This window comes from Haliaeetus leucocephalus, unplaced genomic scaffold (genome assembly GCF_000737465.1).
Source record: "Haliaeetus leucocephalus isolate CR32 unplaced genomic scaffold, Haliaeetus_leucocephalus-4.0 Scaffold306, whole genome shotgun sequence".
NCBI classification, from domain to species: domain Eukaryota; kingdom Metazoa; phylum Chordata; class Aves; order Accipitriformes; family Accipitridae; genus Haliaeetus; species Haliaeetus leucocephalus.
The window spans coordinates 1,634,055-1,656,740 of record NW_010972742.1 but is presented as its reverse complement, the minus strand read 5'-3'; the positions used below and the strand labels follow the sequence as shown (position 1 = coordinate 1,656,740).

The window sequence follows — 22,686 nt, the reverse complement described above, 5'->3', positions numbered from 1 at the left end:
GATCAACTCTCGATCCTTAAATTGATGTGCTCAAAGAACTGCAATTCTAAAGCCAACTGTTGTTCTGTTCCTTCTTGCCTTGTGTCAGTGTTTTTACAGACCACTGCTCAGCAGATTAATGTGTTTGAAAAATATCTAATGTGTATGAAATATGCCAAGATACTTACATTTCTGCTAATCAGGATTGTTTTTAAAAAATGTTAATTACAGAACATCATCTCTCAGAAAAAGAATTACAATTACAACAAAAAAATAGAGAAATACAGTCTCTTCAAAAAGACCTGGAAGTCTCCAAGGCTGAGCTAAACCATCTCCAAGATCAGATAACATCAGAGAGGAAGAAAGCTGAAAAACAAATCTTGACTCTGAAAGAAGCAATGAAAACACAAAGCATGCAGCTTGAAAGAAAACTGCACGTGAGTTCTGGCTGAGGGGAGAATGTTTGGGGATTTGGGTTATTTTTAAAAGCAAAATGGTTGAACACCCATTTTTATCATAGGAGGAACAAAGTAATGCATTAACTTTGTGACTGGACAGAACTTGAGGCAACCAAACTCTGGTATTTCCAGCTTGTGCTGCAGAACACCTCTAGTTACTCCTGGTTAATGCTCTTTCTGCCTTTTAACTTGAAGAAATTGTGTTATGTGGGTTCTCTTGATTCATTTTTCTGCAGTGGATGCTCACAGTAAAGCCAATCTTTCTGCATTTTCCTAGGAACAAAAGCATAAAAATAACTGTTTGCAGAGTGATGTAGCAACTGCTGAACAAGTAGCACACAATGACCGTGAAAGAGCCCAGTGCCTTATTAAGGATCTTGGCCAGATCCAGCAGGACTATATGGATCTCCAAACCCAGGTATACCTGAGTAGCCAAATACAGGTGGATTCGAGGGAAAGCTGTGTCTTCCAGACAAGTTCATATTGTATTGGTTTTGAATCTTCTCCTGTCTGCTGTATCACAATTAGAAATAGACCTACTTAAAACTGCCATGCGATTTTCCCAAATCTGGGAGAAGTTAAGCTTTGTTAACAATCAGTAGGATCAGGCAGCTCAGTAATCCCAGTTTAAAAATGAACAAACCAACTCCAGCCAGTCAGTCATGTGCGGAGTTCTCAGCATAGGGCTGCCAAGCTCTACAGCGGTATTTCACCCTTCAGGTCTTGAAGGCCATGGCAGAGTGGCACAACTGCCTGGTTACCTTCCCATCACGTGGTGGGGAATTGCAGGCACCGTTTAGGCCAGTGCAAATGGATCAACTCCTCTCGCCCACTAAAACAATGCCTGAAAAAGAGACTGTGTTCTTTGGAGGTGGGCTGAGGGTGGAGCGGACTAGTCTTAGCTATTCGTTAAGAGTAATTGGATTTGGATGCTCCCAAGATATATAGCAAATGCACCATAACATCTGCTGGCTGCTCAATTTACGCAATGCTTCAGTCAAGAATTAGGACTTTGGCTCCTGTTTACGATAAGGTTTGGTAATAGGCACTTGCATAAATTATGACTCTAGTTATGTCAACTGACTAAGTGTTATCAACCTTCAAAGCTACTCAATAGGCATTTAATAACTTGTTTGTGCCAATCTGGCCCAGCACTTTCTTCTTTTGTAGTCACTGTAAAAGGTGATTCCAGGTTGTCTGACTCCTCCTAGTCCTTTCGTAAACCCTTTATAAATTGTTTCTAAGTCTTAAAAATTGGGTCCTTCAGAGAAGAATGTTGTTAGCAACTAGGAAGTGTTCAAGGAAGACTATGCAAGATCAGAGTATGAACAGGTTTAAGTTAAGTTCTGTCCTGGTAACTTTTTAGTTGCCTCTGTTACCAACTGAGGGGCTTCACAGGCAAAGTTAATGTCAGAGTTAGGGCTGCATCTGTTGAGAGGTTTTGTCATTTCTGATTGCAATAGTCAAAACATAAGCATTTCAGAAATAAGCCTTGTTCGGTTATACAGGAACATTCCTCTGGACTGATGATGCATTTGTAACCTGATGGCAAAGTGGTGACGCTGTTCTGTGATGTAGGTTAAAACTCAAGAAGACCTGGAAAAGAGACAAAGGGAAATAGAGAATGCAGCGATGTTGCTTAAGCTGGAGGCTGAAGATGAAATCAGGATGGGGTTTAAATCTTCAAGCCCATCTTCTCCAGAGCTTTTGGAAGATTTGGAAACATCTTCTGAAGTAAAGGGAAATCTGCAGTGTGAGTTGGATAGCTTAGAGGAGACTGGTCCATTTCCTGCTGCTGCCACAAGACTCCTCTCATTGGAAGAAAAGTTGAATTTTTCTAAAGTCTTCTTAATGGTAAAATGCTTTCAAAACATACTTGCTACTCGTGCTCCAGCAGAGCATATCAGTATGGGTACCTGTAACGCTCAGTTGCTACATGTGCTTTTGTTTCCAAAAGGATGAACAGTGGCGTGGGGAGGCTCTCCGAGAAAAACTGCAGCATCATGAAGATCGGCTGAAGGTGGCGTGTCTCTTCCCGGTCACACTAACGTGTCCATTGGGTCCCTTCTAAAAATTATCTAAACAGCCCAGGGGGATCCTCCTCCAGCTCTGGCCCTTCCACTCTGTACATAATGACTAGCTACAGCATGTCTTTGGGTGGGAACAGTAAAAGAAAGACTAACAACTGCATGCTATATCAAGATGAATTATTATAATTAACAGTTAATTGAATTTTTGAGTATTCCAACAAGATTCCCTCATTTACATCATATTATGGTTTATCAGCAACATAACAACTTACAGTTCAGGAGTGCCTGTGATCATTTTAAGTACAGGTGTTGGCCAAGTTTAGTTAGAACATACCTGTTGCTTTCTCTCCAATCAGCTCATGATAAAGGCCATAGAAATGCAGCTTATTTCTGACTTGGGAGGAGGTGAGCTATTTAAAAATAATTCACAAACCCATTGCCATCTGCTTGTGGTTTGAGACTCTTAACAGCATGTCCCTTATGGCTTGACTTAAGGTCATCAGACTTTTTAAATACAGTCTTGAAAATTACACTAGCTGCATATAAATAGAACCAACGCTTTATTTAGGCTCAGCTCCGGCAGTGCATGTCCAAGCAAGTAGAAGTATTAATCAGAGGAAAACGGCAAACAGAAGGCACCCTTCACAGCTTGAAGCGACAGGTGGATGCACTGGATGACCTAGTCAGCAGCACTTCTTCAGATTCTCTGTTTCTAGCCCAAAGCTCAAGTCTAGTATCTCTTCACAGTGCTCTGAATTTATCAAAAACACAGGTAATACTCTGCTGTGTACAGGAATTCTTGGTTCTTTTTTTTTTTAATAATTTTTAGCTCATGGGTAGTCTACTGCAGCCATGTGCTCACCATCTTAGAGGCATGGCAGGGGTTTTCTGAAGGTGAGGTGGTCGTATTGTACACTTGGTTACACTGGGAGTAGCTAACTTCTTTGGTATGTTTTCCTCAAAGGGTTTGGGGTTTGTTTTTTTTTTTTTTTAAGCTTTGTATTTTATTCTTTAAAATCCATATTTTCCTTTGTTTTTTAAAGACTAATGTGTGTCTGCTAATTGAAGGCATTCATTTTTTTTACTCGGACTTACTTTTACTGCCTTTTCTAGGCCACTCTGACAAGACTTGCCCAGGTCCCCAGCAGGTCTTGCAGTGGTGTCGCAGACACTGCGTTCCTGCTCGCGAGGAATTTCTCAGTAAAGCCCAGCGGTGAGATGTGACTTCAGCCCAGCTGGAACTTCACTGAGTCGTGAGCGTCTTGAAGGTTGAGGCTTGTGGGTTGTAGGTGGTGGTAGCCCAGGGACAGGTGTGGGTTCTCAGACCTTTCCAGTGAAAGCATTCCTGTGGTTGGTATCCTGGTGCTTGATGCTGTTCTGGCTCTTGGATGTGTATTTTTAAACAAATTGTAGGTGAGAGCTGCTTGTAAACTCTCATCTGACATGAGAAATTACTACTGTGTTGACCAACTTAAACATTAAGCTACTGGTACCCTTCATCTTTCAGTAATGCTTTTCTGGTTTTAATTAAATATACGGCCCAGCATCTAGTTTTCGGTTACAGCTTGTTACAATACTGACCTGGTACTTGAGTGTTCTTCTGCAATGATTCAAGTTAAAAATACATTATTTCAAGAGCTGCCCTACAGTAGCAGAAAAGCTTCAAGCTGGTCTACAGCTGCTCCTAGGCAGCTGCCAGCCAGCAGGCATTAGCAGCCTCCCCTCAGCTGTAAGAGCTGCCTGTGCTGTGCAACAGCCAGAACAGGCCAGGCTACAGCAACTGCCCTCAGTGCAGGGCAGAGCTGCTCTGGCTGCTCCCTCCAGGCATGTGGCTCTGCTGTCCGCCATCACCTTCGAAGACTTCTACCTCAGTTTTGCAAGCCTTTTCTAAAAAGGCATTTGCCACCACTAACACAGCTGGCTGCAGGGCCTGCTCAGTACTGTGAAGTTTTTTGTACGATTGAATAACTGAGCTTTATGTGTATATAAGTTTTTTTTTTAATTATTTTAAATGGGGCTTTAAATGTGCCCCAAACACCCTGTTTTATTTAAGTGCATTTGTCACTTTCCACTTGGAAGAAAACTTGTCACAAGGACAGAGTTGTCCACTTACCTGTTGTCAAACGCATGGATGTTTTAAATACAATTATTTTTGAGTACTTCCTTAAAATAAACTTCAGTGATTGATGCTTGCTTTTATCTGTAGTTTTTTGGGTTGTTGGTTTGTTGTTTGGGTTTTTTAAAGTTCTCAAGGATATGCAGCCCTGGATTAGGACAGCAGTACCATGCTCTGACCTCTGTGGCTCCCATTTGCAGGAAGTGAAGCTCTTCCAATACTGGTATTTATGTAGTTGTAACATTTCCTGGCTACTGCTGGTAAGCATTCAGCTTAGCTGCATTGCTTTTCTGAAGCAAGTGGCTATGGTTAATGGGCTCATTAAACAAAGTTCCAAGCAAGCTGCTCTTAATTAGTAGTGGAAAAACCACTGTGTAAAGCCTTTAGGCAGGAGGAACAAGGCACAGTGAAGCACAGGAGATGTTACTGCACACAACTCCACATCCTAAAGAACATGCCATCACCCACCAGGAAACCTGTACCAAGTGACCCTTTCCCACGCCTCTCACCCCTTTCCAGCCCCACAGGCTTTGAAATTGATCTCAGTCTTGCCCTCTCTCATCCATAGGTGACACTTGCTGCACAGAAAAGGTTTATATTAATCCTAGCAACTGTGTCACATTTCACTGGGAATAAACAACACTGGAGTCAGCCCTGGCCTGTTAAGAGCTTAAAGAACAGGTCTGGGCTCTGGAAGAACCCAGCAGCTTCCTCTTGGGAGCAGGCTGTGCCTTTTTACCACTTAAGACCCATCATAAAGGTTAAACACAATCAGTTAAAGCACAAACACCATCACTACAAGGAATTCTTGCATGATCTGGGGTAGCACTCACATTCCTCTTCCCCCAGTTCAGTGAAGTGCTCTTCTCAAGGACCAAGGGCCAGACTGCAGAAGCACCTGTGGCAGCCTTTGCAGGCCAGCTCCTGGGGTGGATGGAAAATTGCCCCCAAGGTGCAGAGCAAGAACAGCAGCAGTCCCTGTTGCAGAGCTCCAAGGAACAATCACCTTCAGCCATTGCACTGTAAGCAGAACACCACCACACACCACTGTAGTTTATCTAGATACAGGTACTTTATTTACAAATATTTAGATTAATAGCATCGTTACATCAAATGAGGAGTACAGCAGTCTGAACAAATCCTTTCTGTGACAGAAACAATAAGACCTACTGTATCTTACTCTGGGAGTACAGGTATTGCACCTCAACAAGCTGTAGTCATTAGAACATTTACTTCACGTCAGCAGCAGGTCATGGTCCCTGGGCAAACCCTTTGTGGTGCAACCTCGGTTTAAGCAGGATGCATTAGTTGTAGATCTTGAACATATCCATCTACTTAAGAATATTAGTTAAAAAAAAGGACTAACCAGACAAAACAAAGGGACAGCGCACAAGTTACCCAAATCCTATTGTCTGCACATTCCAGTTTTGGCTTTTATTTAACATTGACTGTACAATACTCTGGTACCACTGTTTACTTACATTGTATAGTTTTAGTGTCTAGAGAGGGATTTTAAGACTACTTTGTATTTTAAACACTGCAGTAAGACTAAAGATGACATTTGACCATGGTTAAGCGCTCACCCCCTTCCATTTTTAAACCGTATGTGATGTTTTCCACGCCAAGCTTCCCATGAAATACAGCAGTACTGCATGTAGCACCACACACTGCAGTCTGACACCACAGCACACCCCACCTGTAGTTCAGTAACAGCCACATGTGTGCCATCACCCCTTGGAAACCCCCCCCTCCATACAAGCATTACAGGTTGCATCATCCCATGAAGGACATACTTGAAGGCTTGATGAAAAAGGCCAAGTCTCACAAGAAACCCTCACAGGGGACTGTTTAAAAAAATACAACAGTAGTTAAAAATCCCTAGAGAGCACACGCGTTGTTCCGACTGTCCAGTTCAGCCTCTGACCATTCAAAAGTTAAAGGTATAAAAGCGTAAGATGTGCAAGAGAACCAGCCTTTGTATACGATGCAAGGCAGGTGATGAAGCCCAATAATGCAAAATGCTTACCGAAGAGAAAAGCAGGTTAGCACACTGCTGATTGCACAGAACAGGATTAATAAAATGGCATAGGTATACCACAGTGCAAAGATGAAAGACAGATTCCACTAGTGTTAGTTTCTGCATCAGAATTAGAGTTCCCCCAGCACAATGTCCACTGTTGACACCAAGGAGTTAAGCCTATGTTAGTGAACTGCAGTCACATCGATTTCTGTACTAAGGGGGCAACGTGGTCACATATAGGTCATACTGTACAAACTGGTATTTTCTTATATACTGTTCTAATGCCAGTAATCATTTTCTTCATTAAAATCATATACACAGGATGTATTTAACTGTTAGCTCAGTTCCTTCAAATTTTATACATATTTACGTTCTGTTAACAAATGTAAAGGATAAAAGTGGCAAAAAAATGACGTAAAGCTATGAGCACAAGAATGAATGGATTGTTTCCCTGTGCAAGTTGTACACTCGCTCCTGCGCCAGCCCACCCCGACCCCCAACACACACACCACAGGGAATTGTTTCAACAAAAGCACATTGTTACATAGCCCCTTGCTACCATCGGAAATCATTTCACAGCAAAAACTTATCCTTTACTATGGACAGCTCTAAACAGTTAGAGGTGGGGAAGAAAGGCCAAAGAACCATAAAATTAAACCATACAAGACAAAGCCCTGCGAAAGTGTAAAATCATGAGTCCAGCATCAGTGCTCAGTTTAAATTATGTATCGGTGACACTATCACAAGGACAATCAAGGAAAAAAAAACTTCTAGATTTACCATGCAGGAGAGGTTTTATTACTCTACTTGCCTTTGATAACCTGATTACATCTAAAGTTGTTTTAGCAGTTTAGTACTGTGTTAAACTTGTCTCAGAGTTTTAATTAAACCCAGTAAGATGTACAGAAGACAGGGAAGCAGTCAAAAGCACCGCTTCCAACAGACAGAGGTGAAAGGTCAGAAATGGAGCCATGAAACAGAGGTCACTAGCAGCCACAGCCTTCTCTCTGGGGCTGGGGTTCACTGGTTAGTCGCCCCCCCTGCGGAGCTGACGGTTTGTGCTGTACACCTGATTCTGCAGCATTCAGATCCAGGCTTCCGTCTTGGATATTCTGGTAGATTTTCTTGGCAGCCTCCAGGAACGCATCCTCAACGTTCTCTCCACTATGAAGAGAGCAGCAGGAGTTACTCAGGCTACGCTTCAGCAAAGCGATGTGGGTTATGGGGGCAGCTGGCTAGACACCCTTGCTGGGATTTGACAGGTCACCAAGTAGCAGTCCTCTTACGTGCAAGAAGAGCTTACAGTACTTAAAGCGGACTACCACAAAATTTGATAACCTGTCCTTGGGACAGCCTTTCATAGGGCAACTCGCTCCCTAGCCATTAAACCTATTAGGACTAGCCAGGAATAAGAAACACATGCCAAAACATCGAGTAGCAGAAATAAGCTAAGGTGCTGAGCCACATGCACAGAGCAGTTCTGGCAGAGGCTTACAGATAAGGGAGCCACTATTAATCAAAACCTTTCTGTTAAAAGGTTCCATTACAACAGCTGCCAGTTGGAACCACATTTACTCATGTCACTGAGGCTCTGATCCCTTGTGTTCGGACAGGCTCCCCAGCCAACTGCAAGTACAGTGTGGTGATTCCTCTCAGCGACTGAAGGGACTGGCTGTTGACTACAGAACCTGCTTACAGCTCGAGACAGCCAAGGGAAGGAACATCTAGCTGGGAACCACTCTTACCCACACGTACACATTCTATGCTCAAATAATGTCTTAAAACCAAATCAGTTCATTTGAATTCAACAAGTGTTTGCCCAAAATGTAGCAAGTGGTCCAACTTCCACATTACCTTCAAGTCAAAGCTGACATGATTGAAACTGCTATATGTGCCTTTCCCTCTAAGACAACTCAAAAATGTTTTGGGTTTTATTTTTCCACCTGTAAAACCCTACTACACCTGAACTCTATGGCTGTACTTAGTCATAACCAATATATTCCTCTTAAACAGACCACATCTGAATCTTTACTCTAGACAAAAGTAACTTACGTTTTTGCACTTGCTTCAAGGAACAATAAACCTGTTCAGAAACAGAGGTTTAACAGTCAATGCATAATATACTTCAAACAGCCGTAGGTCAGTCGCATTATATGCAAGACACTATTTTAGTACTAAACAGTATTTGATGACTAAGTTAGGGCATCAACACACAAGCTGACTCCTAGAACTAAGCACAGTTAAGAGTTAAGCCAGACTGAGGAACAGTAGAAGCTTGTATATATAATTACATTACTTTGGAAGTGCAAGCTTGCAGCTACCAGTGCTGAGGATTCACTTTAACATTGCTACCTTGTAGGAAATGTAACAGCTCAAGAGAAAAAACACACCGTTTTCTTCAGCAAATTGTTTGGCTTCTTCATATGTAACATCCCTCTGTGCTTCCAGATCTGCTTTATTTCCTATGAGGATTATCACCTAGTTCAGAAGAGAGAAAATTAGTCTGGGAAAAAGCTTACTAGCTTTTTCACTACCACCCTCATTATTAGTAAGGCAAAAACCCAAAAGGAAATATGCAGAAAAGCTTAACTGCAAAAGCCACCCATCTTCAGGAAAACACCGCTCTAGCAGTGCCCCCTCTGTGAAGTCAGGAACAGCATCTCCAGTGGTCACTTTCAAATGCTTTAGTCTGTTCTCATGAGATGAGGTCCTAAAAAGCAGCAGTCCTACTCCTTATTCATAAGGGTTGTACTCTGAACCACTTCTTGTATTTAAATCATCTGCTAATCCAGACCATCTTTGAAAGTCTTTTTTCATCACAGCAGAGTCTTCCCATGAGCTTGGTGCTAAAGTGTATTAGGGGCATTCAGAAAAAGACTGAGGGACAACAGTTTTGGGGTATGGTGAAAGAGACACAGAAGAACCTTCTTCCCCATCCCTCCAGAAGACCTGGTCAGCTTTTGCTGAAGATCCAATTTATATTTCAATCTAAGATGAGATAGCATTCACCTCATTACTACCACAAAGCACGAAGTAGTACTAATAAAAGTTAAGGTTTGTCCAGAGTTAATCATAATTTTGTCTCCAACTCCTGAAAACAGGCCCCTGAAAGGCAACTAGCACAACAAGACTTCTAGAAGAAACCACTGCTTTCCTGTACAGAAGCCTACACTTTTGCTCCAGTTCCAGTAAGGGAAGAGTCACCGGTATACTGTAAAACAGGGACATAAGGACAACTCTGAGCTAAGTAGTTGAGAAAACACAGGCAACTTATTTAAGAGGACACCGCTACCACTGCGGATGCTTTGGCCTAAGCCTTCCACCTCTTGCTTAGAGATGAGCAATCTTGCTTTCAAGCTAAATGAAGTCCAACTTACAGTATTTGGATTGGTGAGGTTCCTTGCATCTGTCAGCCAGCTGCTTAAGTGATTATATGTACTTCTTCTGCAAAGAATCAAGCAAGCACAGTTTTAGCTACAGTATTTTTTAAAATACTTAAGTGCCAACAGCATAGTCAGCATCCATTAAAACACACTGACATCTGTCATCCCTATTCTTGTCCCCAACCTCAAGATAAAGCAGCATCATCTTGTTTGGACTCAGACCAAGATTTTCAACAAGTCAACTTTAAACCCCCAGAGCAACTCTCACAACACAGGTGGAAAGAAAGACACACTTCTAGTATGTGGTAGTTTTACTGTCTTCACAAGGACAACATCTATATTGTTTTGTATAGAACACATTAAAGGATTTCCTGTCAAATACTCTTACAGAACACTCTACAGTAGAACAGCACTTCAGTAACAAACAGTGCATAAGATTGTTTTACTCAAGATCTAAGTAAACAGGAAATATACCTATATATGCAGAAAAAAAAAAAAGAGGTGCTTGAAGAATGTCAAGAACAGCCCCAGAAGAAGATAGGAGACATGTGAAAGTGAAAGTATTTCATGTTGCACACCTGATTCATTATTCTGTTAGCAGCACCTTTAATTTTCACCTATAAAAGGAAGACAGGATAGCTTCCACACAGTCTTGGTTTTGTTGGAGGACTAGCCCGTGAAGAGGCCCAGAAGTCAGACTCCTGCAATGCTCTCATCTATACAGTCCGTTAAGCATGTTTACATAGCCCACTGCAACAGAGGTTCTCTGTCCTGTGCCTACTCTAGGAATATTCCTGCCAGGTAAGCAGCAGTATCCATTGCCTCCCAGGAAGGGAAAAATCCATGTACTGAAGAGCAGATTTTAAGGACAAAACCAGTTCTTTAATCAACTTCAACACAGGCAGTCAAGGCCTGAAATGACAAGATCCTCAGGCCTGTCAGCAGTGAAATTTTTCAAGAAAAGCAGCTCACAATTTCCTAGGTTTCATTTTCAGCTCTTTAAATACTTAAAGTATTTAGATAAAGAAGTGTGGTAAGCTTCACACAACAGGATACAAATCCATCCAGAGTCGTTTAAATCTAAGTCAAGGGGACAGACAAGACAGTACATATAAGGCCATGATATCCAAACACCTTGTCAAGCACACATAGAGCTACGATGCAAGATGCACCAGTCAACAGCACCTTACCTGGTAATGTCGTAGACCATAAGAGCTCCTGCTGCTCCTCTGTAGTAGCTTCGTGTGACAGCCCTGAATCTCTCTTGTCCTGCTGTATCCCAAATCTGTAGTTTAATTTTTTGGCCGCTAACTTCAATTATTCTTGTGCCAAATTCAACACCAATTGTGTGGGGACAGTCTGCCATAACTGTCATGAAAAGTAAGAGCAAAGATCAGATCTTTCTAGTACAAGGTCTCCTTGCTACAAAGATATTACTATCACCAGTTTTCAGTTATCTTTATTAGATTTTCAGTCTCTAAGAAAGCATTTTTACACCTACAGCACCCAAACTGTATCACTTAACCAGAAATAAAATGAAGTATGCCCTACACTGCTGTTAGTTTTAAAAACAGTTATAAAATTCCTTGCCTTCTCTGATGCATGTACACTGATGCTGTTTGGCCATACATATCAGAAGGTATCAAGTCAGCTGAACCTCAGCCTATCCTTGCAGAAATGGTTAACTATTTTAATGCAGTAGGAAAAGATAACTTTTAGGGAATTACCAAGATACAGTTAGTCTGTAACACAGCTTCAAAAACAAATATCCCAAGTTGTTTCAGACAGGGTGATAGTGTGACTGTCCACAGGAAAAGCACCAGTTTCATAAGTAGCTACCAACACAGCAAACCAAAACCAAAAAAGCATCTTTCTAGTTATAATAAACTCATCTTAATAAGCTCATCTTTATAAAGATCAAGAAAATGCAGAAAGGATGAGTACCTATTCAAGCTATCTACAGTTAGTGACAGTCTTGTAATAGAGGTGATTGACATGTTTGTTTGGTTGTACTGCTTCCGCTTAAGACACACCCTCATCAAGAATTTGACCCTATGCAAAGTAGCATTTAAAGAATTGGCTGATACTGGATTTTAATTAAAAGCAACAGTTTAAAAAAAATCCTATTTCTACTGGAAAACAGAAATATTTTAAACTGTAGCTCCCACCCACTTATTGCCACATCTTGAGTAGCACACAGTAAAGACTAACTTTGTACTAATAAATACCTACGGACTTAGCCATTGAGTGTGAGCTACATGGAAAACCACAGAGCTAATAGCCACTGCAAACTCCAATGCAACACATTATTAAGAAGAATTGAAGCCAATTCTTAATTAGTCATGATAGCATACATGAAAAAACATTACAGTTGAGACAGACTGCAGTAAGCTTTAAACAACCATCACAGAGGGCAGTCCAAATGTCATGAGTCACAGCAGCTACAGAGAATGAGTGCTACTTAAGTCTGCAAACAAGGAGTCAAACAAAAAAAAGAATCTTTTTCTTAAGTCCTTAGCAGCACTTAAAAAAACCCTCCAACTGCTCGTGTTCAAGCTACACTAATATTGGAAAACATGCAAATTTCAGATAAGAAATTTCTTTGTTCCGTATCAAAATTCCCTGGAAAAGCTGTAAAACCAGACACGGTCTCCCCACTCATCACAGGTAGGACTGACCAAAGCAGCAGTTTTACCATTAGTACATTAACATTTTGTTTCTACATCTGCAGATGTTGAAACAAGAATCTGACAAAGTACAATATAAACCCATACAGATTAAGAGACATGAGATCAAGCTCATGCATGAGGGAAGCAAAAAGGCAGGAAAGAGGGATGAAGCATACCAGTTAGAATAAATATTGTGAATTTAAATACTCACACTTCTTTTCTGTAAATTGATGAAGCAAACAGGACTTTCCTACACCCATGTCCCCTGTTACAGAAAGAATAGTTAAGGCTGACACCACATTGTTGCAATAAGCACATTTTCTTCATCCCACACAACAAATAGTACAGAGACAGGCAGTCATTCCTTTTTCAGGGCTAGTGCACAATGTTCTATACCTGGCAACAGTCCTTAACTTTATCAAATTTTGCACTATAGTTCTGGTAAGGGTACAGGGTTGCAAGCAAGGATGGAGCAGAAAACTCAAATGAGAAGTTAATCTGTACTACTGATTTTACAACTGTGTTTCACAATGTTATGAGAAGTAGACCTGTAAGAAACTGAAATGTAAAATAGACCTTTTGAATGTTTGTCCTGCTCCCATCTTACTTGCAATTACTGGTAAGGACATCAAAAAATACTGACAACCAATCAGAACACACCAAGAAATTGCTTCATTTCCACTGATCCACTTACACAATGCCAATAGTAAGAAATAGCAAGATGTTGGTTTTAAGAACCAACTTTTCCACAGGCTGAGGCTGTCACAGCAGCCTGATTTACAAGCCACTACAATAAGATTGCAGATCACTTACACCTACACAAGATCATTAAGAATTAAACAATTAACAGCAAGACCAGTTCTTCCAGGATAGTAATAAATGCAATCAAGTCCCTGACTCTTAAACAGCCAAAAGCAGCATTTAAACACAAAAATATAGCCTGACAGAAGTTCATAAGCCTGTCTAAAGCAATGGATTTCAATTAGCACTTGTGTCTTCAACATATTCTAAAATCTTTCAGACTAACAATGCAAAACGCTATTGCAAACCTGAATCAACACAACATCCCAGTTGTGTTGACTCCCATTACAGTTTTTCCCCATTTCCAAAGGATTTAGCAATTTGCCTAAATATAAACTTGAGTTAGGGAGAAAGGGACCACATGCACATGTTTTTAGAATGCCTTTTTTTCTAGTGCTATGCAGAGGGCTAAGTATTATGGCCTTAACAGTGAAGATGTTCAAGAATACTGAAGTATGTATGTCAAGAAGAACAGTTATTTTTAACAGTAACTCAGCAATCAAGTGAACTCAATACAGGCACTAGTACTTGCCCTCACTTCCAGCTCACCTGCCACCAATCACACAGCTCCAATACTGTGGCATAAAGGTATTTGCCCTTATATTGTCAGCTGCTAAAGCTTTAGAGCAAACATGGTGATCTGTGAGGGACTGAGGTTGGACAAGTAACTACTGAAAGAATCACTACTATATAGCAAGTAGCATGCAACAGAAGTCAACCATAGTACAGCCATAGGGTTTTTGGGTAGGCTGTCATGCATGTACCCATTGACACAAACAGGTATGTGCCCAGTGATACTTACCAATAATGATGTACTTAAAGATGTAGGAATAGTTGTAAGGTGCAGTTGCCATTGTGGCACTAAAACAAAAAACAGAACACATCAGAACTGCTACTTGTTCACCAAATTCAACCCAATTCATCCAATTTAGTTCATATAACCAAAGCCCCGTTCCTCTCCCCCCAAGTATCCTTTCATTCACAGTTCAAGTTTGTGTACTTCCCCACAGTCACTGAATGAGTGCCAGAGACATTCAGCAAAACTCCCACATCATTTGCTCTGAGCCCCTGCCAGCAAGGCCTCCAAGTAGAAACATGCTCTGCGTAGCACTGATACTCATTCAATTTTATCCAGAAAGACTTAAAGCTGTTTAAAAGCTCCAGTAGCTTCTTGCTTTACATAGTCACCGGCTGGACCAACACTCACTCACCAAATAGCTGATGCATGAACTGAAAATAAAATCTGACTCCAAAAGAAAAATCTGAAGAGGTTTACCCAAACCAGCAATTTGGAACTATTACCTCACGCTTTTGAGACTTGCAACAGCAAAAAAGGAAACAGTGCAGCTTGCATCAAACAGCCAGGAATTACTTAAAAGAATGCTGTAGTAGCCTTAACTGGGGTCTAGACTGCTACATGTTCTTGTCAGAAAAGCGGTACAAGCCACAAATCAGATGTTCAGAAGTCAGTTAACATCTCTGTGGCTTTGTCAGCATAGCAGCATTACAGCAAGGCTTAGCAGTTTCTTAAGTGATAGTCAAAATTAGGTTGGAGCAAGTACTTCCAATATTCCAGAGTTTTCCTATGCTTTCCTAGATGTAGGAGGAATTAGAACTGGCCTCAGCTGTGTAAACCTGCAAGGAGTAATAGCTGACTTACTAATACATCAGTTAACCAGGATTTTAAGTCTATACAGCCCAGATACTGCCAGTTAACATAAAGGATGCAAAATGCCTGCTTTTGTCCCAGGTTTATGTTAAATTAGATACAGTGTGATCAGTTAAGCAAGTGGAAAATTTCTACTAGGAATTCACCATTTCCTTTCCTCCTCCTGCATGGCAGATAGCCAGCCATTAGAAAAACATTGCTTTAGCCGAGAAAGATTTTCATTCAGTCATGTGTCATTCACATGACAAATGAAACCAGTACTGTAAAGAAATAGGAACACAGACAGGAAAGCTTACAAGCCTGTAACTTTTTCAAAAGCAAAGTACTGTTTCCTCAAACGCGATTAATCCGTAACAGTGAACTGCAGCCCTAAGAAAGGTGACTGACAACAAATCTCATTCACAGTACAGAGCCAACAGCCACTGCTTCGCACAGCAGAGGTTTAAAGCAAACGCTCTTATCTAGACCTTGGAGGGGGAACAACTCCAACAGGCAGTTGAGAAGGGTTTACTGTGTGCCAGTCACTGATCTGCACCTTGCCTTTCCTTCATGCTTGACTCATGATACGGAAACTCTCAAGTCCTTCTACCCTAAACAGTATGCAAAGCATCTACGCTAAGTCCTATATATACATAAACACACTGTTCTATTAAACCAAGTTTAATCCAAGATAGTAAACAAAAGAATTTTGGACAGTAATTCTTGCATATGTTAGCAAGATAGAATTCCACACCAAGTGTCACACGAGCTCCAAGAACAGTCAGGTCAATTAAGCAAATTTTAGAGGAAACTTCTGCTGTAGTTGAGGGAAATCTCATGCAGACATCCCACACCACCTTTGTCCTCAGTCTCTGACAAATAACCACTCAGTGGACAGACCACTTCTTATCACTGTACTGGGTAAGAATTCACATCCATGACCGAGAACGCACTGCCCTTTACCAAGCAAGCCAGCAACTTTACTGCCTTATTTCCCGGAAGTGGAAGATTCCAGAGTTATAGTATTGGCTTCAATATGTGCACCAATTATTTTCAACACCAGCAAATAAAGACAACTAACTGCTCCATACAGAGTTCAAAGTTAATGTGTCACTGTGGAAACATCCAATATTTCAATTTTCTGAATACATCTTCACGCATTATGTTCTTCCTCCTCTCTAGCACATCGCAATAGCAGTAACATTCGGACAGAGCATCTTCTGATCCAATGTGCTTGTTCTTACAGGATACCTAACTTGCTTTCTAAGTGAAGCTAGGAGGACTATGTTCATGGCTCAATTCAGTCTGATAGCAGACAAGGTTAAACTGGAGGATTGTGAGGTATGCAAGTGGAAGTACAAAAAAAAGCTTGAAAAGGACAATTTATATGTGCAAGTACTTCAGGAGGATAGTATGAACTGTACTGTTTTCCACAGAAAACAGGTGGGTGCTACAGCCACAATAAAGAAAGGCAAAGACACAGAGCACTAATATACATCTAGTTTGAAAGATCTATGGTACTTTCTGAGGATGGTAGTATCTAGTAATTTACACTGTTTTTTAAAAAAATTCAGCATCAAACTCCAAGACAGGGAACCACTCACATGGCTAAGAAATCTGTCCTGCAGAAACCTAGGTGAGCCCCTCTGCCTTCACAATACTAGTTGGCTAAAGCATGCTTAAGTACTCAGAAACACTCAAAGAAGTTTCATATTTCTGAGCATCTGACTTTACAATTTTGCTGTATATAACAAGTAAGGAGAATGCATCCTACTAGCCAAGCTTGTAAGAAGCATCACTGGAAGGTGAGAAAGACTTTTTTTTTTTTAAAGAATGGACAAACTGGGAACTCTGTGCAGGCTATATCACAAACTGAGTTTGAAATTAATCTCTTAACTAGAATCTTTACTGCTAAATATACATCTCTGTTTATTTGACAGGCTGTTTTTGTTTGCCAAGATATGTCAATTTTCATTATACTCTTTAAGTAAAGAAGTCTAACTATGCTATTTCAATATAAAAGAAACTGTCACTGCTTTGCAACATATGCATTAAATCAGTTCCCACTTCAAAGTGAGAGTTAGAAAACCAAATTCTGTGCTTCGCAACAGTCTGTTAAGAAATGGGTGGGAAGGGAGGACTAACTTAAAGCCATGTCTCATTGCTAAACCTTCACCCTCTTTCTTACAGTGACATTAGGCCCCTAAAGGAGATGAGAGAGACCACACACTCCACAGTGTACAGCAAGACCTAGCACACACATGTTCTCCACAGCTTAAAGAAACAGATTTTTAATAGCAATACCGATAGAGAAATTCACTTATATGATGAGTCTAGACCTTCTTTCAAGTCCCAGAGAGTTGCTGGAGAAGTCATTGTGTCTGACAGACACATGTACTGAACGCTTGAAGAAACACAGATATTAAAGTTTAAATACAATTTCTGGAGTTAAACTGAAAAATAAAGCAACACTTTGGTATTACATTTATTCCAAGGGTCACATTACAGAAAAGATTCTGAAATACTCTGAATTATTACTAAAGGTCAGAAATCTTTCCTGGAGAACAGAAGACTTGTTTAAAAAAACCAACAAACAAAAACCAAACTAATAAAACTTTTAAACACTCAAATTCCAATAAGGATTAGCAGGAATTCAGATTCTACTCAGATCTTGGAATAAAACCGATATTCCAGAAGGACTCTGTGCTGAAGGGGAAAAATAAATGCAACAAACTAAACACAGAAGCCATGGTGAGAATTCAGCCTTAGAAAGCTGACAATCTCAGCATTTACTACAGATGAAAGAAAGAAGTCTAGACAACAATAATGCACAACAGGATCCAGTAAATACAAAAATATTAGCTGCATATTAATGCAAGGGGTTAATATATGTTGATAGCATCACCCATCTGTAGAAACTGGAATTCTACCTCTACTTCACAGCCCTCTGTTCCAGACACATGAATCTTAATAATCCCAATACAGGGGGTTGGGGTTTTCCTCTTGGGAGAGCCAGGGGGCAAGAACTGCAGGACTGAGAAAGTTGCACACAAGTATACACAACTCACCTTCAGCCACTGCTGACATTATACAATATGACAAAGTTAACCAACCATGAAGTTACTGTTAACAGAAAGTAAAAGAAGTTCAGTCTGGAAGCTTGGTCTACCTGCCATCTTTCTTCCAGGAAAGTCTGCCAATTTAGAACAAGTTTTGGCTCCCTTTTCAGAGGTAACACTTCCCCAGAGTTTAGAGCATTTTTTGAGGATGGCAACTAGCCAGAGGATCATGCTTCACTATACACAGATTTCTGTTAGTTTCAAAGCCTGCACAATTAATTTCTGTACTACAGTTAGGACTAGAAATTTTACAGTGAACAGTGTCACCATAATCCATCTTCCATATATCAACTTTTTATTTATTAGAAGTTAAAGATGACCTTAATGGGATACTAGTGACACCTACATTTCCTCCTCTAATCAATAACCACTACGCAGGTATTTTGACATGTCACTGAAGCCTTATTTCAAGTATCAGCATACATCTGTACAAACTGAGATAAGGTTGTTCCAGGCGCATTGCTGTAACATTCTTTATCAGAATAACATAACTGTAAATATATCCATACCAGCTTTCGTGAGACCCATGCAGTTCCTTCTAGCTCAACTCAAGGACATAGTCAATTTTAATCATTTGCATAAAGAAATTTCATAGCTTTGTGCTCAGCAAGAAGCAGGTATGCTATTAGAAGAGACTAGAACCTGTATACAGAGGTTTTCTTAGACACTGCAGGTGGTTAATACCATCAGCTGGCCAATCCACAGCTATCAGCTTCAAACTCAGGACTGTCCAATTATTACAGGTTCCCCTTAAAAACATACTACTCTGCAGCCAGAGGACCACTGTTTAGTTAGCCTGCAGCAAGAGGCATTTTGTATTTCATATCTGGCCATCCAGGTGTTCTTTCGGTCATTCCTCCAGGTTATGCAACAGGAAAGGATCTCACAGTTGAAGTCCAGTTCCCTTCTATAAAAGGCAATGCCATCATATCACTCCTTTCATAAACTGCAACAACTTTCAAAGAGCTGTTAGTTTTTTCATTTGGAAGAAAGTATTAGTTGTGTACAAGGGGAACTGTACACAACCAATAACAACTATTATTTAGAACAGCTTCTGAATCTCTACACAAAATGACTAAGTAGTTATGCTCTTTCCCAGGGCATATCCTCTTCCCTGCATATTTACTTAGATGTTAATAGTGAATACCGAGAAGAGATCAAGAAGCGGGGAAGAACGGGGGAGAGATAGAATTGTTGCAATTAATAATTGCACTATTCCCCTGATGAAGACTTTTGTCAAGCAAAAAAACAACACAGTCTAACTGGTACCTTACTTTAGAAGGCTGCTAGAAATACAGTCTGTAATTGCTTCAATTGTGGTCTTCTGTAAAAATCACACCATACTGGAAGGTAATAACAGTTTTGTTATCAATTAATACACTCAAGTGAACTCCCCTAAGTCTGTTGTCCATAGTAATAGACCTCATAGCCTGCTATTAAATTTCATTGTGGTTTTATGACTTCCACACACACCAAGGACATTTAGGTCTTCATAAATATGTAAACATCTTGACCCTCTTGAAGAGGATGGTCCCACAGCCTCCCTGGTCGGTCTGTTTATTTTTGCTTGCTTGTCTTTAAGAAGTCCTCTTCTGAGACAGATCCCTGAGGAGTCTCATTAGCAGCCCACTAGCAGCCCACTACTTTCACATCTATCTGGCAACATTACTTGTTGCTGGCCAGTTCCTCGCTCATTCTGCAGCTCTTCTAGAGGCATCCTCTCTAGCTTTCCCCATTTGGATTTCATTAAAGCATCTGATTAGCACAAGATGGTAAATTAGGCTGAACTGATCTTTGATCAGACAGCAACCCAGCAAGCTTCTTATGATCTGCTGTTGAAAAAAAAAAAATCACTTTGCATTTCCTTATTATTTCCATGTCCAGTTATTCTTTCTCAGAAAACACGAGGCCTGCATGCTACTGGGCTCAGACTAACAAGCTTCAGCTGTGCAGAGCCCCATTTCAAGCTGTTCCTGAAGAAATGTGTTTGCTATATTCTTTAATCATGTAAAACACCTTAACACAGCCTGAGGCCTAGTAAGTATTTCTAAAGACTTCACAGGCCTTCACTTCTCTTCCTATATGAGAACGGTGGCTTTATTTATTTTTAAATCAAGGCTATGTATCATACTATTTTCACTTTTTGATTTTCCTCAACTGTTACCCAGCCATACACACACCATGTTGCTTGTCCTTTTAATGGTTTCACATCCTGCACCATTAAGTTCCTCCATTTTATTTCCTAAGCTTCCTGCATTTATATGCATACACCTCATTTTTTACTAACCACACCCTAGCACCATAGCTAAATTAAATATTGCATACCTGTCCTCATCAGTAAGAGCACTTTCTCCAGTGTCCATTCTCTCAGCCATAGTTCTTTATATGTTTGTATATCCTCATTTATCCTATTTTCCTCTTCCTATAAAACAGTCTAAACCATAGCATGTGTCTGCATTCATAGTAGGAGAACGAGGTTCCCGAGATATCAGATAAGTTTAGGAACTGTATATACAGAAACCAGAAGAGTTTTGTTGTCAGTCTAACAAATCAGAACAACTTACAACTGCCTGGAGTCACCCCCTTGGAAAACATAACAAGTCACAAGCACATTTTAGAACAAAATTAAGTAAAGTCTATCTCCTTTGTTTCAGAAAGATACAGAAAAATGAGAACCAGCCATAAGCAGGTTCCATTAGATGCACAGGAATAAGCAAGTAATTTTAAAAGACCTATTTACATTTTAGTACCTAGTACCTCCAGTGTAACAGGTTTGTTTTCAAACTACTGTCCTTCACAGTAACTTTTTTTTTTGTTATTCATAAAATGGAAAGTAGGAGCTTCTTCCTTCCACTCAGATTTATGACATTTTCAAATCACTACAGGAAGCTAGCAAACTCCTTTTCAATCCATATTAAGCTACATGATATTTCGTTATTAAGTCCCCCAGGGTTGGGATTTTCTTTCCATTCCCGAGTAATGCCCAAGCACAAGAGGCCTTCAATTCAAACCATGATAGAAATCAATCCACAAACCAATGCACTCCATATGATAACATCTGGCTACTGTCAAAGTGACTTGGAGTTTGAAGTGATTCAGGATACAGACAACCCGAGTAAGTCTTGTTCGCGAAGAGCTACTGTTACCTCTGTGAAAAAAAAGTCATACAACAACATAAATCCACTCTGTTTCAGAGGCCTAAAAAGCAAAGTCCACGTCAAGTAACCTCCAGAGCAATAAAGCCGTTGCCAGAGACACCCCAATGTAGACCGACACCTTTCCCTGGTTTTACTGGGAGGATAATTCAGTACAATTTTAATTCAAGACAAAGCTATCCACAGATGTTATAGCAACCTTAAGACCGTACTGCAAACAGGCAATAGACAGCCAGGTGAAAGAACAGAACTTCACTCTTCTGTTTAGCCCGAATAAGCATTCACAAAAGAAAACAAAGAACAAGCCTCGAATACTTTTGTCGTTTTCTCGAGAAAGCGGCACTCCCCTCAGCCCTCATGACAAGTTATTCTTCTGGCAAAGTTCATGACAGCACGGTTCAACGTAAGAATCAAAAGCACAGATAACACTGCACATCGGCCACATACGCGGTATACTATATACATAGAGTAAACACCCTACTTGCAACTGCAACAATTGGTAAGGGGCACACATACATACCGCATGTGCACGAGTACTTGACGGTGGCGTGTTACCCAGGGAGTGTGCAGTGCAGTGGAGGAATGGGAGGCGGCGGCGACAAACAGTGCAGCAGCGCCCTAGCTCCTGCCCAGCCGGCCTCACCCTCCTCGGCCCCGGACGGACCAGCGGCCCCCTCCCCTTTCTGCCCGCCGCCGAGCAGCGAGGGCGGCCAGACCCGCCGAGGCCGGGGACCAGCCCGCACCGGCCCTCGGAGCTGGGCAGCGGCACACTGACTAGGCCGACCAGGCCCCGGCTGCGGACAGCAGCAGGAGGAGGAGGAGGAAGAAGTGTCGCCACTCGGTCCGGGTGGCGGCCGGGTGTCTGCCCCGGCCTGCCGGCGAGAGGGCGGCTCGCCCGCCCGAGCGTCGCCCACCGGCGGCCGGGCACCAGCGCGGGGCCTAGTGCTCTAGGCCCGGCCGGGCGGAGGGGCGGCCCTCCCCGCCTAGCTCCCTACCTGGGCTCGGGAAGCGAGTGGCTGTGCAGCGCGGCTCTGTCGGCGGCAGCCCGGTTTTCCCCCCCCCCCCGCGCCCTGCGGGCACTGGAGCAGCTCTGCTTCAGGCTGGGCAACGGCCGGGCCGGGTCTCCGCCTCTCTCCGGGGCTCCCTCAGGCTCGGCTCCGCTGGCTCCACTGCGCCCCCATCACCCCCCTTATCCAAGATGGCGGCGCCCCTCGCACGGGGTTTCCCCTCCCACTCTCGACGGGCGCTGGGGCTGCACAAAGGTGGGCGCGAGAGGCCCCGCCGGAACCAATCGCCGAGGCCGAGGGC

At 41.6% G+C, this 22,686-nt stretch overlaps 2 protein-coding genes across 14 annotated transcripts in view; one reads left to right on the top strand and one right to left on the bottom strand.

Annotated features, from left to right (window-relative positions):
• The window catches only part of CNTRL (centriolin), a 35,538-nt gene extending 31,250 nt beyond the window's left edge, over nucleotides 1–4,288 (top strand). For 7 of the 9 annotated variants that reach the window (XM_010570763.1, XM_010570767.1, XM_010570764.1 and 4 more), the window contains 6 exons: nucleotides 211–416; nucleotides 715–879; nucleotides 2,016–2,291; nucleotides 2,395–2,457; nucleotides 3,036–3,239; nucleotides 3,581–4,288. In XM_010570763.1, coding sequence (XP_010569065.1) covers nucleotides 211–416; nucleotides 715–879; nucleotides 2,016–2,291; nucleotides 2,395–2,457; nucleotides 3,036–3,239; nucleotides 3,581–3,691 — 1,025 coding nt within the window. In that variant the 3' untranslated portion in view covers nucleotides 3,692–4,288. Of the gene's footprint in view, nucleotides 1–210; nucleotides 417–714; nucleotides 880–2,015; nucleotides 2,292–2,394; nucleotides 2,563–3,035; nucleotides 3,240–3,580 lie in introns of those variants that run through there. The other 2 variants (XM_010570765.1, XR_774568.1) reach the window with 2 other exon arrangements.
• A 1,347-nt stretch (nucleotides 4,289–5,635) lies between these two features.
• RAB14 (RAB14, member RAS oncogene family) lies at nucleotides 5,636–22,671 on the bottom strand. Of its 5 annotated transcripts, XM_010570758.1 has the most exons (9): nucleotides 22,374–22,669; nucleotides 17,409–17,508; nucleotides 14,259–14,317; nucleotides 12,867–12,920; nucleotides 11,177–11,354; nucleotides 9,981–10,047; nucleotides 8,994–9,081; nucleotides 8,656–8,686; nucleotides 5,636–7,767 (listed from the first exon to the last, which is right to left on the bottom strand). In XM_010570758.1, exons 3-9 carry the CDS (start codon nucleotides 14,308–14,310, stop codon nucleotides 7,590–7,592), a joined length of 648 nt encoding a protein of 215 aa, XP_010569060.1. In that variant the 5' UTR covers nucleotides 14,311–14,317; nucleotides 17,409–17,508; nucleotides 22,374–22,669; the 3' UTR covers nucleotides 5,636–7,589. The 5 variants fall into 5 exon arrangements, with proteins under 5 accessions (XP_010569060.1, XP_010569061.1, XP_010569058.1 ...); XM_010570759.1 differs by lacking the exon at nucleotides 17,409–17,508 and having other exon boundaries at nucleotides 8,956–9,081; nucleotides 22,374–22,671; XM_010570756.1 differs by lacking the exon at nucleotides 17,409–17,508 and having other exon boundaries at nucleotides 22,374–22,668.
• Nucleotides 22,672–22,686: the final 15 nt, after the last annotated feature.

Bases quoted from the DNA above. Each gene is read 5' to 3' on its own strand.
- RAB14 (XM_010570758.1), bottom strand. From the start codon at position 14,310: ATGGCAACTGCACCTTACAACTATTCCTACATCTTTAAGTACATCATT. The intron at 12,921-14,258 runs GTAAGTATCACT...TTTCTGTAACAG, and splicing joins CTTTAAGTACATCATTATTG to GGGACATGGGTGTAGGAAAG. The intron at 8,687-8,993 runs GTGTGTTTTTTC...GTTTCTGAACAG, and splicing joins ACAATTTGCTGAAGAAAACG to GTTTATTGTTCCTTGAAGCA.